This window comes from Vulpes vulpes, chromosome 4 (assembly GCF_048418805.1).
Source record: "Vulpes vulpes isolate BD-2025 chromosome 4, VulVul3, whole genome shotgun sequence".
NCBI classification, from domain to species: Eukaryota; Metazoa; Chordata; class Mammalia; order Carnivora; family Canidae; genus Vulpes; species Vulpes vulpes.
The window spans coordinates 61,944,851-61,960,355 of record NC_132783.1 but is presented as its reverse complement, the minus strand read 5'-3'; the positions used below and the strand labels follow the sequence as shown (position 1 = coordinate 61,960,355).

At 36.2% G+C, this 15,505-nt stretch overlaps 1 protein-coding gene across 3 annotated transcripts in view; it reads left to right on the top strand.

Moving 5' to 3' along the window:
* The window catches only part of RYR2 (ryanodine receptor 2), a 721,805-nt gene that overhangs the window by 544,615 nt on the left and 161,685 nt on the right, over positions 1 to 15,505 (top strand). For all 3 annotated transcript variants that reach the window (XM_072755910.1, XM_072755909.1, XM_072755907.1), the window contains 7 exons: positions 1,813 to 1,933; positions 6,938 to 7,107; positions 8,274 to 8,494; positions 9,770 to 9,860; positions 11,870 to 12,010; positions 13,023 to 13,186; positions 15,362 to 15,440. In XM_072755910.1, the coding sequence (XP_072612011.1) occupies positions 1,813 to 1,933; positions 6,938 to 7,107; positions 8,274 to 8,494; positions 9,770 to 9,860; positions 11,870 to 12,010; positions 13,023 to 13,186; positions 15,362 to 15,440 (987 nt within the window). The remainder of the gene's footprint in view (positions 1 to 1,812; positions 1,934 to 6,937; positions 7,108 to 8,273; positions 8,495 to 9,769; positions 9,861 to 11,869; positions 12,011 to 13,022; positions 13,187 to 15,361; positions 15,441 to 15,505) is intronic.

The window sequence follows — 15,505 nt, the reverse complement described above, 5'->3', positions numbered from 1 at the left end:
CCTTGGCTATAAAAATTAGTAATGAGATTTCAGTACAATTCATTAATAGAATAGCCAGTTATTCGTGTGTCTCTGAAACTCATATAACCTCCCCACACTTTAAGAAGCAAAGAACACATTTTTCCTATAAATTTCCCCTCCTCATTTAGTGTACGTAGAGAGCTAGCTTTCCTATTAAGAGTCATTGTCTTGGTGTATGGTATTTCTTCCCTGTGAGGGAGCTGCCATGTGCCTGCCACTGGTTGAGGGGACAGTGGGGGTAGGGGCCATTATGGGGCAGGAAGCAGCTCTTCAGACTCTCTGGGTTGGTGTTTTCTACAATGTTTTGAGCAAGAAGAAATTAAAAGCTTCATGAACAGCACTTACTTTTACTCTGTAATCCATTCTGATATTTGTTACTTTATTTTATCCTACATTATTCTACTTCATTCTATTATATTCCCTTTAAAAATGCAAGTTAGGGCTTATAATATTAGCTTCACGACCTGATAATGGGAGACAATACAGAGATTGAAACACAGTGAGTGGTGCTGGGGCAGAAGATGAACCTGCTTCTAAACCCATCTGCGTAAGAAGCCAGCAGGACCGTTGCTTACAGATCATGTCTTTCTCCCTGCCCTTAGAATCTATGGGGGTGGGATCCCTGGGTGGTGTAGCAGTTTGGCGCCTGCCTTTGGCCCGGGGCGCGATCCTGGAGACCTGGGATCGAATCCCACATCGGGCTCCCGGTGCATGGAGCCTGCTTCTCCCTCTGCCTGTGTCTCTGCCTCTCTCTCTCTCTCTGTGACTATCATAAATTAAAAAAAAAAAAAAGAATCTATGGGGGTTTGGTGTGTTTTTGTGTTGTGTTCTTTTTGTGTGTGTGTGGGGGGGGCGGTGGTATCTTTTTCTCACAACTGTAGGGTAATACCTTCATGTTTTCTTGACATAACCTTTCATTGTGAACAGAGAGGAATCACAGCATGGAGAAATGTCAGAATGTTAGCAAATGTAGAGCCTGATTTTGGTAAAAGCTTAATTTGCCACTAATGAGATTTTCATTTTAGTAATTGGGAATAAATTATCAAACATTCGTATACCAGAAGTGATTACAGACAGAAAAACTTTATGCTCATAGCATTCATCCTTTTTCCCATTAAAGTGGAAGATCGAAAGAACAAGAAATTAGCTAATAAATAGTTTTTTATTCTGTTACAGTGGGAGAAAAAACCCCGAAGTAATTCAATAAGTGAGTAATCATGGCGTTTCTGAAATTTACTCATCTTCTGTAACTAGTGTACCTCCTATGTGTGAGAAAGTATACTTGTGTTTCTCCGCTTGTGGGGAAGGAAGTAGATACCTGCCCTGGCTCTGGAAGCCTGCAGTCTGTTCCAGAGCCTTGACAGGTCAAATTCACAGTCTTCACAGGTACTTGGTTGGCCAGCAAAAGATCCATTAGAATTCCTGTTCACCATTTCCCTTCACATTATACACCCTTCCTTGGGAGAAATCTGTGTGGAATACAGATGGATATACAATTACATTTTCATCCCAAAGCAAGAAAGAAGCTAAATCAGTTGCAAATGCTACTATATATTCTGGGTCTAAAGATAATTTTTTCTTTGTAATACATAATGTCAGTAAAACGGTGGGCAAGTAATTATCTGTCTTTAAGCCTGAAACAACAATTTCTGTGAGAAGTCTAACTTTATACATATAATTAGCAGAAAAAGTATTTTAGATTTGGATTCCCATACTTTAGATTTTCTAAATAGAATTATAACATTGATTTCATAAAGTTTTTCTAATGCTCCTTTATTTTCCTTCCCATAGTTGATTCATGCTGGTAAGGGGGAAGCCATCAGAATCCGGTCAATTTTGAGATCCCTAATTCCCCTGGGAGATTTGGTGGGAGTAATCAGCATTGCTTTTCAGATGCCAACAATAGCCAAAGGTAAGGCCAGCTTCCATTCTTGGTGATTCAGTGGGGCGTTGGAGGACATGATGTTTTAAATAATATTATCAGTATTCAGCATTTCCTCCCTACCCTGTCATGCAGCATAGTTACAGGGCTTAGGTTTTCTTTAAGAAAAGAAAAACAACTATAAAGTACATTTTTTTTCATTGAATTAAGAAAACCTCTATTCCCATATTCTTCTACACAAATGTTGAGAAACAGTTTTATGTAAATGAAAAAAGATACTATTTTTATAGAATATTTTTATGCCTATTGTTTTTAAACAGCTGTTTTCAATGAGAGTTTAATTCTTATTTACGTGCCGTTTCTGACAGTTTCTAGAGAAGAGGAAATACGTACCTCACCTGATTTATCTAATTTCTTTCCTACTGTTTCTAATCCTCATTCTTCTCTTTCTTGATTACGATTGCATTATTTTTATTTTTTTTAAGATTTTATTTATTTATTCATAAGAAACACAAAGAGAGGCAGAGGGAGAAGCAGGCTCCCTATGGGGAAACCAATGTAGGACTTGATCCCAAGACCCCAGGATCATGACCTGAGCCAAAGGCAGATGCTCAACCACTGAGCCACCCAGGTGCCCCAGACTACAATTCCATTAATCACTCTTCTGGAGAGTTTTCATTATCATTTCCTTATGATGCTTTTTTTCCTAAAAAAATTATCATAGCTTTTGACTTCAAGATTAAAATATTCCTGGTGTGTTGAAAGAAATGCTCTTTTCAACAGTAAGGAGAAAATTTTAAAAATACATACTTTTATCATTTTGATGAAATATTTATTGTCCTTTTATAAATATGTTATTTTAGTTTAGCAACTGCTTGTGATTAGTTTTTTTTTTATTTATTTCTTTTTCAAGATTTTATTTATTTGAGAGAGAGAGAGATAGTGGGGAGGAGGGCCAGAAGGAGAGAGAGAGAGAGAGAGAGAGAGAGAGAATCCCAAACAGACTCCACACTGACCCTGGAATCCAACACAGGGCTTAATCCCACAACCCTGAGATATGACCTGAGACGAAACCAAGAGTTGGACTTTTTTTTTTTTTTAAGAGTCGGACATTTAACCAACTGAGCCACTCAGGTACCATGATTAGTTTTTATTATTTACTCAAAAGCATGGAAAATAAAGCCATAACCTGTTCTCCACATGAGTGCCCAGCAACTGTAGCATCCTCACCTTGCCTTGGCAAAGGAGGGAGGGCTCAGGCAGCACTGAGTGAAGTGCAGATGCTGTACTGTTGGGGTGGCAGGAAGTCTGGGTTTACACCCACACCATCCCCTGCAGCACCCCAAGCTGCAGCAGAAATGGAAAATGGTGTAGGTATGAGGCCCAGTCCCTGTTGGTGGTTCACTCTCTGCCTCCCATAGAAAAAAAGGAGCACCTGGGTGGCTCAGTGATTGAGCCTTCAGCTCAGGTTGTGATCGCGGGGTCCTGGGATTGAGTCTTGCATCAGGCTCCCTGCAAGGAGCCCATTTCTCCCTCTGTCTGTGTCTCTGTGTCTCTGTGTCTCTGGTCTCTCATGAATAAATAAATAAATAACATCTTTTTAAAAAAAGAAAAAAAGATTTAAGACACCCAAAGGATAGTTAGATTATAAATTATACTTTAGTGTTCCTTTTTCTGGCTTCAGTTTTGTTCAGTTTTCAATAGTTTATGGGATAGTGTTTCTCTAACATTTTTATATAAACTTCTAATTTTAGAAGAAAATTCAGTTAGGTAGAAGATGCATGTCATAATCATTGTCTTGCATCAGTCATGCCCCAGAGAGGATTAGCTGTTATTACCTGAAGTCTAAAGTGAAGGGACCACTGTCTAATTGAAGCTGACTTACGCTTCCTCTGATCATGAGGAAGTAACGTTTCATACGTGCCCAGCTCAAAACCCGAATCTTCCAGGTGACATAAACAGCCATAGTAGTGGGACCTTCATTATGATTTTAGAGACAGCTGAAACTGGAAAACTGTCCCATGGCTTTTTGCCTTCCCTCCCTTGAGCATTTTCTTCTTCTAGTGTGCATACAAGAAGATCATCTTGTGTGCCGTTGATTTACTTAAGTAACATGTCTTTTCTTTTCCCTACGTTCTGAGCCACAAATTTGACACTGTCAGGAAAAAGATAAGAATTATACCAGTGATATACAGATTAGGAAATTAAGAAGCACTACATTTTAAGGTAAAATTAGTAATAATGAAGAACAAAGAACATGGGTGATAAGAGAATCCAGATGTCTCATTGAGAATTGCCCCAAAGTCTCTGTATGTCTCCTAATTCCAATTATCTGCCTTTACCAGCCTTCAAGATTTTTCAAGTTGATTTCTTCCCTCTTTCACTTACTAGTGCTATAATCATATTAGTTTGTGATGTTTTTCTTCATGAATATGCACTATCTTGTCTACCTTGGGATTTAAAGGATTTGTATATATGTGAACTATCACAATAACAATGAAGGTTAATTTTTAAAAACCCAGTCCATTGGTTATTACTCAATTTCTATACTTTTCTTTTACCACTTTCCTTTTATGGAAAATGGAGACAGAAAATTATATGTTTTTATTTTGCTGTGACGTGCATTAAAATTAACTTTAAAACTTAAATCGATAATTTGGGTATGTTCCAGTGACAAGTCAGTGGGTTCTTTAAACATTACCAGTTATCAGTAATAATTGTTACTGTATGTGCTATATTTTGTATGTGAAGTTTGCCTCTTTCTCCCTTAGTGATAGCTGAGGCCTTTCTCAAAATCTTTTATCATACTTATTTTAAAACTATAGTGTGACCCAGAATAATAATGAAAGTGAGAGGGGTTCATAAAACTCGAGGGGCCAGCACACAGTCTCAAAGGTAGGTCAGTGTTCTGTTCCTGCCACACTTGGCCCCTGCAGGTTTGGACAGACTGTCTGAGGTGGTAACTGCAGGCAGATGAATATTGCAGGTACCACAGGGTAAGGCCAGTGCACCTGGCCCTCCTCCTTCCAGTCCAAAAACCAGGAGTCTGACAGGAGGCAGTTCCTCAGCTTTTTTGTCTCGTCTGTTGGAGGAGATAGTGCACAGATAAAATAGTAGCTGTAGCAAATTGATGAATCTTGAGTCCCAGGTATATGGAACTGTAACGTCCCTTAAAGCAAATATCTGCTTGAATGACTGTTTAAAACACAAATTTTATATTAGGACCAATGGGTTGCTTTCTGTTTCCTTAGGCATGACTATATTTTTTTAAAGATTTTTTTATATTTATTCACTTGAGAGAGAGAGAGAGAGAGTGAGCAAGAGCACAAGTTGCAGGGGGCAGGGCAGAGAGAACAGACTCCCTGCTGAGCAAGGAGTAGACACAGGGCTCAGTCCCAGGACCCCCTGGGATCATGACCTGAGCAAAGGCAGACTCTTAACTGACTGAGCCACCCAGGTGCTTCTGGCACAACTGTATATTAAAATAATAGAATCTTTCAAATTTAAATTCCCTAATACTGTGATTTTTAGTAGAATTAAACTGGAATTTTAAGTAGATTTTTGATTAAAAAGTAGAGCCTACTGATTTAATATTAAGGCTTAAATCAGCTTTGTTTGGGTTTAAAATATGATTTTCCTTGGTTTAAATCTAACTTTGCCAATTACTAGGTGTACAACCCTGAGAGCGTTACTTAACTTCCCTTATGGTCAGTTGTCATCTGTTAAATGTAGCTAAGAAAACCAACCTCACAATGTGCTTTTGAAAAGTATAGGATATCATCTCTTTAATATTTCTAGCATAGTGCCTGAAAACAGCACAAATAAGAGCTATTATTCTCTTTATTTTAATTATAGGAAGAAGAGTAGTAGATATACTTGATATTATTATAATTTAATAACAAATGGAAGCTATTTGGTATTAGCCTTTAATATAATTCTCTTAAAATATTGTTACTTGTTTATTTTCACAAGTCAGATGTGAAATTCACTTCTTAATTGTGAACGAAAACAAAAAAGTTGTGCCTTTTTTTTCAGGATGATTGTGGTCATATATCCTCTTTCCATGGCCCTCTTTCTTCAGCATTGGATCAATATTAAAGATTCTGTGATAGTATTTTAGACTCTTACCATGTGTTATCAGTAGCACTATGTTATTTGACATAATTATCACATAGTCAAAGAGGAAAAAATCTGCCCTCCAATATTTTAAATTGGTACATAATCCCTAAATTCCTTGTATCAGTGGTTTTTAACCTGTGAATCTATGGAATTCTAGTAAAAAATTCACTCATCCATATAGGCATCAAATATTGACTATTAATAGAAAAAAAATAATATGGCTCAAATATGTTTTAAATGTTGTTAAATGCCATTATGATTTTTTAAAAGATTTTAGTTATTTATTCATGAGAGGCAGAGGGAGAAGCAGGCTCCATGCAGGGAGCCGGACGTAGGACTTGATCCCAAGTCTCCAGGATCAGGCCCTGGGCTGAAGGCGGCGCTAAACCGCTGAGCCACCCGGCCTGCCCAATGCCATTATGATTAATGAAACATTTCATTTGAAAGTCCAACTGATTCATAGAGTTGTTTCATCATTTTGTAGTTGTCTAAGCCATAAATATGTAAATGAACCACAAACTCCATCACATGGGAGTATGTGAGTTTCATTAGTGTTTAAAAGAGGCTCTCATTTTTTAAAAGAATGAAAACTTTATAGGTTGACTTCTTATAGGGTTTACTGCTAGTTTCACAATATTGATTTTGGATGCCTTTTTGTTTCCTTCTCATTATCTAGCATAATGCCATGTCTTTGATCATACATGTGGTTAGCAAGTGGATGCCCAAATCACAGTTCAAATGACCTTGAATTAAAATTGCACTGTCATAATTCCTCAGCCAATTCCCAGCACTTGCTTGTGGGTAGTAGAAGGACAAAAAACCATTTAACAGATAACTTGACTTAAACCTTGAGAAGGTTAGAGAGAAGCCATTTGTCATCTGTCCATTAACAACATGTCACCTTCTCTCTTTTAGATGGGAATGTGGTGGAGCCTGACATGTCTGCGGGGTTTTGCCCAGATCACAAGGCAGCCATGGTTTTGTTCCTTGACAGGGTCTATGGGATTGAGGTTCAAGATTTCCTCCTCCATCTTCTTGAGGTTGGCTTTCTGCCAGATCTCCGGGCTGCTGCTTCTTTAGATACGGTAATGACTTGAACAATTGACATCGTCAGCTTTTGGCTCTTCATTCTTTGACTTATGATATTCTCCATAGATATATTAATCATTTATTTATTGTCACTGGATGTTTATTGAGTACCTATTTTTAGGCAGGCACTGAGTACACAAAATAAAATACACTAAGTCTTAAGGAATTCCCTGAATAGTGGAGAAAACTTACAACCTCAGGAGTAAGATAAGGATTCTGATCGGCTACTATGGAATGCAATTGGTTTATATAACCCTAATTTGGGAGGTCACAGTGGTTCCTTTTAACCTCCAAATTGGCCTAAACAATTATGCTTCTCAATGAAAGCATGTACAGTGTTCAGAAGGTTTGATAGACCTTGTTGAGTTGTACTAATAATATCATCCTAGTGTCTTTATTTTTAGAGCACAGATATATCATCCTAGTGTCTTTATTTTTAAAGCACAGATAAGGCTGAAATATCTTCTGGCAGTGGCCCACATCAAGAATCTGTCATTACTGGTGTAAATATTTTACTGCTCGAAGCATTGTGGAACAAGCTGAAACTCTAAATGTTATTTCAGTAGTTAACAAGGGCTGCCTTTTTATCTCTAGATGGGTCTTTTTGATTCCAGAGGAAATCAGTTCTTGAGTTGATAATAGCTCTTTTGTGAAAGTTAGGAGAAGAGAATCATTAAAATACACTGAAATTTCTTTTTTCTTTGTTGGGTGTATTCACATGAAATTCTGAACCTAAAAGAGATAGTTGATAACATAATAAAACAGCCTTTGGCTATTGATTCTGATGGACATGAGCTAAAATATACATATATGTAACTCACATTCTTGGGTATCATTAGCGTTATCATCTCACATCCATCCTACCATTGAATTCTTATTACAGAATGTGAGCCTGGGGGGGTTCTTGAGACAGAGATATCACTATAGCTATCACTTCATTTTTATCTGTTTGTGAGCAATTGTAAGTTGATTGTGAGCAATTGTAAGTTGATTGTTTCTAGTGGTAAAAATCATATGACCCACATTTAAAGATATAACTGAGGAGTACATCTTTCTTTTTCATATTTTGTCATTTTCTAGAGAATGAAATTCCATGTCGACTTTGAGAGTTGTCTATACTGCCAAACGCGAATTACTTTCTACTCTCACAATTCCTTTTTAGGCTGCTTTGAGTGCTACAGACATGGCCCTGGCCCTCAATCGGTACCTTTGCACAGCTGTGTTGCCTTTGTTAACAAGATGTGCCCCTCTTTTTGCTGGCACAGAGCACCACGCTTCCCTCATTGACTCATTACTTCACACTGTGTACAGACTTTCTAAGGGCTGCTCTCTTACCAAAGCTCAGCGGGATTCCATAGAAGTTTGTTTACTCTCTATTTGTGGGTAAGTGGGAAACTAAAGCTGCTTCTTCTTTAAGAAAGAGAATTTACTATATGGCCCTTGACAAATTGTTACGAATTTTGGAAAAAAATTTCTGTACCAAAAAATTAATTCATTTTAGATAGTCCTTTGTACCGTAGGTTGGAGCCCAGGAGTGTTCCTCCTGGCTTCTTTAGGGTATTTGGTCATTGGATAGACTGATGGACCAGTTGTACTCTTCTGGATTTTGGCGGGTAGGATAACTGTGTGGGGAGTCCCTGGCCACTTTCATGTAAGATTAGTAGATTCTCCCTTTTTTCACACTATGTGTGATTATTTTAACTCCTTTTCTAGAAGAGAAATGAAAAAAAGAGACTTACTAAATATAAAAAATGATGCAGTGTACTATTAGAGCATTACTTGTGAATGTCAATCGTGAAGGCTATTTCTCCATCCTGGAAAACCACTTCCTATAGGCAGAAGTATTCAGATGTCTTACTCTGAAAGCCAGAACATACTTTCTCCCACTGGAGTTCTGACAGCTAAAGTGACAGTGTCAAGCTCCTGGTAGGGGTAATGGCTCCCTTTAATTGCGAGAGCCAGTGAAGGTGTGTGGCCTGGCAGAGCACTGGTGAAGGAATGTTTTCACTCATAGCAATGTATGTGGGATATAGAAGCCACATGGGACTGAAGAAGTTGAAAAATTAGAGGGTTATGTCTCTAACTCTTTTGATCCTAAAATTCTGTAAAATGGAACCAAAATAACTATCTCACAGAATTTATCTACATATTAAACGAATGAAGCATTCAAGATGACCTGACAATAGATGTTCACTGTGTGCTAGTTTTCTTTTCCTTCCTCCTCTGGCAAAGTTTCCGTCTCAGACTTTTTATTCCTCCCTCCTGTTTAGAGATATAACATTGTTTTTGCTTCTAATTTAGTCACTGGAGACCCTTCTCAGCCAGTGGAGTGAAGGAAGAAGCACATACTATAATTACTGGAGTAAGGGTCTCAGGAAACCGTGGGGTCTGCCATTGTGAGTGGCTGAGAAGTGAAGGGGAAAAGAGGAACATCTGTAACAAATAAGGAGTGGTCCTCAGATCTAGGGGATAGAGATGGGTTGGAAAGGTAATCTTTTATACAATTGTGTAGTGGTGGATTAACCTTTGGATAGGGGGTACCTAATTATCACCATCAGAAGAGAAGTGTAGGTATAGGTTCTCAGAGTAGATAATTCAGTCTAATGAACTATTTCCTTAAAGACATTTCCCTTCATTATTAAAATTTTGTTCCCCCAGCCAATTGAGACCTTCTATGATGCAGCACTTACTCCGAAGATTAGTATTTGATGTTCCATTATTAAATGAACATGCAAAGATGCCCCTTAAGGTAAGTATAAGAAATGTCTGTAGTTATTTGATTACTGGGTCCTCTGACTTTTCTTCTCTTAGAATATATACAGCTCTTAGAAACGCCATACTTGATTTTCAATGCTAGAAGGTTTCTTTCACTTACTGAAAATGGGCTTATAAATTTGAGAAATGTGTACATCACAATAATATAAAATCTCATATAAGTGCTAAGATTTGAGTTTCTGTAGGTGAATGGAAATGGAAATCAATGGAGAAAATGGGAAACAGGGAAAACATGAGCCAAGGTATTCTTACGGTTGAAAAACATGTAGTAGATGTGGCCTGAAATGTTAGTAATCTCAAAGGATAAAGAGCAGGCTTTCAAAACAATGTTTTCTAAGTTGGTAATCACATGACAGTTTCCAAATGTTACATCATAGGGTTCAAAGATAACCTCCCTGTCTATGCAGTTACAGTTTGTCACCAGGTATAGAAGAATCACTAATATTTTCTCTGCCCAGCTTCATTATTCTATTCATGAATGGTTGGGTCTCATGCTGTCTTACTGTCTTGAGAATATTTTTCTGTCATCTAATATCTCAATCCAGACTTAGGATTTGAATATTTGATGTGTCCTAATACATCTACTAGTGTGGTCTGTGAGTGGAAGTCATAGGTATGTAATAGACTGTTTTATGGGGAACCCCTCTGCACTATCATCTTGTAAGCCTCATTGTTCCTCATGGTCATCCAGTAACAGTACTGGAAAAAAGAACTTTGGGATATAAATTGTCAATTTTTTGAGCTGCTGTTACTCTAAGCATCCCTAGATATTTAGCAAATACAGTCTTTCTCCCTGAAAATTCATTTTGGTTTAATAAATTTAGATAAATTAATATACGATGCAAAATAAATGATATCCTTGCCGAAAATCCCATTTTTACATGTTTTCTAGGAGAGGCCTTGTCATACAAAATCTTCTTCATACAAATGAGCTGGAAGGTATCTGAAAAAAGAGCATTACTTTATATAATAAATTCATTTATGTTGTAGATATTTCCAAGTTAATCCAAACACATTAGATCTCAATATTTCATCATTTGAGATTTCTAAATAGTGTGTGTGTGTGTGTGTGTGTGTGTTTGTGTTTTATAATTGAGGAGGAGACCAAACTAGAAGTATTTCACTAGTAGAGATATAGTTTGTTTTAATAACAACAATTCTTTTCACTCTATTTTCCTCCTTAGTTATGGAAAAAAGAGTCCAAAAATTTATAGTTGATTCATAAAAATCATTTTATTAATTCAGCAAGTAGTTGTGAATACTTATTAGTTTATAGATCAAAAATGAACTACAAAAGAGCTTACTGAATAATTGGAAGATTCTATCCTTGTCTTTAAACTTACGGTTTAGTCCTAAACAAACAAAATGTACATAGATGAAAATTTAAGAAGCAACACAAACACATTGAACCTATAACGATCAAAGAAAGATAGGTAAAGAAATGACTGAAATGCAGTAGTTTGGGAAGTTTAAGTAGAGATTTAAGTTCTGGAGCAAAAAATGTGTGGTAATTAAGGATTGGCAAAAAGGAAGCAAAAATATTCAGATGTAGATTTCCCCTAGAATTTACATTTCAGGTGCCGTATCCTAGAGATACTTATCTGTGCTTCTAGGTCACCTTGACGTCAATCCTTGCATTAAGTGCAGATGTGCATATTCCGGGGTCATGATTCATAAAACTGAGTAGCAGCTAACATAGGACTCAGGGAGACATCAATAACCAAACAACCTCATAAAGAATGCTGTTGAAGATGGACTTCTGTGTTACATTGGGCATTGGTTCCTCATGCTGTGATCAGTGTTAAATTTTAAAGTGGCATGATATATAAGGTAATAATATTCTCCAGAGGAATTCATAGGGGATTGAGCAGATTTGTTTCAGCTAACCATATTACATGGCACTTGAATGTCAAATGGGAGGAAGTGGGAAAAATCTAAAAGGTATCTTTCACTCATTGCCTTTGTAATTGTTTTCTCACATAGCTGCTGACAAATCATTATGAAAGATGCTGGAAATATTACTGCCTGCCTGGAGGGTGGGGGAACTTTGGAGCTGCCTCAGAAGAAGAGCTTCATTTATCGAGAAAGTTGTTTTGGGGCATTTTTGACGCCCTATCTCAAAAGGTGATTTAAGATTTTGTGGACTTTGTGTGATAAAATCATTTAAAAGCCATAAATATCACTAGTGGAATATTATTTTTATTCATTAAGACTTAAATAGTTCTTTTTCCTTTTTCAAATGTCTAACAAATTTGTAGAATACTTCTGCTTAAAATATTAGTCAAAATCCATGTGAATTTCCAGATAGACAATATTAGACACCTGGAGCAGGATATCCAGAAGTGTGCTATGTAATAGAGTTAAGTTCATCCATGATGGCAGGTGGAAGGAAGCTACATCTTGAGGCTTTTTGTCACTGAGTTATCTTTGGTAAACTGAGAGTCTTAAAATAATATCTAGAAGGCAGTTTTAGAAGGATTTACAACATTAATTTAAAACTAAACGTTTAAAATGAGATTTTTAAAATAATTTTTTTATTTAAAAAATCTATAAATACAAATGTAATCACTTATATAATTAAAATATAAATACCTCTTCCCAGAATTTTGATTGTGCATATTCCCAGAATTTCTTTATCGGTTTAGAATTTCATTTTTATACCTTTGTGATATCATACAGATCAGTTAAAATTTCTTACTCCGTAAAATATTCCTTTATGTATTTTTCAAGTATAGTCTTTGTAATATGGTATAGCAATATTCTATAATTATGCTATCCACTGACTGAAATTATGTTTATGTTCTAAAGACCTGTTATACATTTAGAATATTCAGGTTTATTTCATAAAATATTGGAGAAAAACTTCTAGAGAAGCAAAGATTTTATTCTTCTTAAGGGGCAACTGCAGTAAATCTGACTTCAGCCTGTCTCCTATTTGATGGGATTTCAGTCTGTATGTTCCATTTGCTAGAGAAACAATCTGCAAGGCAGTTTTAAGTTAGCCTAGGGTAACTCTGAGTTTTTCTTTAAACATCTTGCCAGCCACAATAATCATTTTGACAACTTTTGCTCAATAGTAATACAGATTTTTTTGTTTTGTTTTGTTTATTTGTTTGGTTCTTCATTCTTTTCCCAGAAATATGAGCAAGAACTTTTCAAACTGGCACTGCCTTGCCTGAGTGCAGTTGCGGGAGCTTTGCCTCCAGACTACATGGAGTCAAATTATGTCAGTATGATGGAAAAACAGTCATCAATGGATTCTGAAGGGAACTTTAACCCACAACCTGTTGATACCTCAAAGTATGGACTCTTTCTATTGCAGCAGATTTTTATTGTAAATGATGTGTGAAGTCTGAAATTGAATAAGGTACTAAAGTGAACTTTCTCTAATCCATGCCCCCTTTGAATTGGTATCCTTTTGATAGGGGTCCCTTTACTTGACGAAATGATAGTAGTACTAATGATGGATACAATTATCAGAAGTAGATAAGATGTATCTTCTAGGATACTCAACATAACCCAGATTCTCTGTACGTAACCACATAATATTTACAATAATGAGAATCAAGAAAATATATCAGCTATATTTTTAGTTGAAAATCTACCCTACATATTTATTAATAATTGCAACAACGTCTGTGTATCATCTTTGACTGAGAGTGATACCAGCGTGCAGGGCAAAGCTGTTCCTGTGATCCTCCGGGAGGCAGTCCACCATCACTACATCTCAGCAAAGGCTAGGGGTAGTGACTGATGTTCAGCATCATAAAGCATAACACGAGATGCCAGGGAATATCAAGTGAGAATATTTGTGGAAACTTTAGCATGCAGTTAGAATGCAGTGTGACCACCTCAGCCACAGATAAAATGTTACTTAACATTATAAAACTTCTTACTCATACTTACTTGCGGAAATTGTTTTACAAGTGGGATGTCTCAGAACTTCAGGTGTTTAGGAGTCTCAGCATTTTTGTTGTTGCTTTCTTTGAGTAGGACCATGGTTTCCCATTTGGGAGGAAAGCTGACTCTTCATGCTACATTCCCTTATTGGTTCCATGGGGACTTCGCCAGATCAGTAGTTAGCAGGGTAGTTGCTTGGTAGCTACCATGCACAGCATCTTAATTTGCTTGGGAGTTCAACTTTTAGGCTTGTGGGTGGCCCCTCAGCTGGTTTAACTTCCATAACAGATCAAAATTTCAACCCAAGTGCTATGCCATTAGTTTGATAATGCCTTAAATTTGCATGTTTGGTATTTGATGACAGTCCTGTGAGAAAAGACTCTACCCCCCAGTATTTGGCTTATGTGATTGCTCCTTTGTATCTCTTCCAATGTAAGTAAATCAAAATATCACATGTTCAGTTCCTACATGGGTAAGTTTGTGGTTTGCTAACATACAATATAATCTAGGATTTTCAAATAACATCAGAACATATCATGGTCTTGGTGTTTATTAATTAAATCTAATTAATTAACAATTTTGGGGCATGTATATTCATTTACCTAGGCTTGCCTCTTTGGGGAATTCTTACCAGATTAGGTTTCCTAGTGATATCAATCACTTCTACATCTTTGTGATTTTTACATATTGTTTTTTAAGTATGTTTGTGTCCTGTAGTTCAATCACTGATTGATAACATTGTTGAAAAAGGAAAGTAAACCATCTCATTATGCTAGGTTTTATTTAGAATTCACTTCTCAATGTTAATTGTGTTTAATAAGTTATATGCATGAATGAATGGAATTATATGTATGTATTTAATTTTCCACTCATCGATGTATTTACCATTCCCAAGTCCCATATTTACCATTAGATTTGGTCATTACTTGCATACACTCAAAATCTGTTCAAGAGATCAGATATTAATGAAATATGAAAGGAATCAAAAATAAATATTATCAAGATCACAAGGCATGAGTAGATTACTTTTCATTATGGCCCATATTAATAACAGAATGTTATATGTGGATTGTGAAATTTAAAATCACTAACACATCACTAGTCATATGACATTAATTTAAAATTTTAGTACATTTTAAAAAAATGTAACCAGATTTCAGCCATCTTTACCCACTTATAGTTGTTGCAGATGAGACTTAAGTCAAAAAGGGAGAATTACTTCAAAGAATGATTATGGAAGAGAAGTATGTCTTTAAGTTCATTGAGTCTAACTGTATCTTAATTCAGGCCTAACCTTTTTTTTTTATTATTGTCCTCATCTTTGAATATATTTTAATTTTTAAATTCATATTATATATAAAGTATGAATTAATATAATATGAGCAGATAGAACATTAATGGCTTGACTTTTATATTGCTCCTATGCTGTGGAAAAGTAATACCTTATTAAGATAACTTTTTAACAGTTATGCATCAAGTGGGATTTAAGCAATCATAATCTGTGAGAAAATTATTGGTATGATTTCTTATAAGTCCTATAAAAACCAAGCTTTTTTTTCTTTATTTTTCTCATAGTATAACAATTCCTGAGAAGTTGGAATACTTCATTAACAAATATGCGGAACATTCTCATGACAAATGGTCAATGGACAAGGTAAAAGTCAGAGTATCACATTCTAATTCTGTACTGAGTGTACCTGATGATTGGTCACTGCTCAA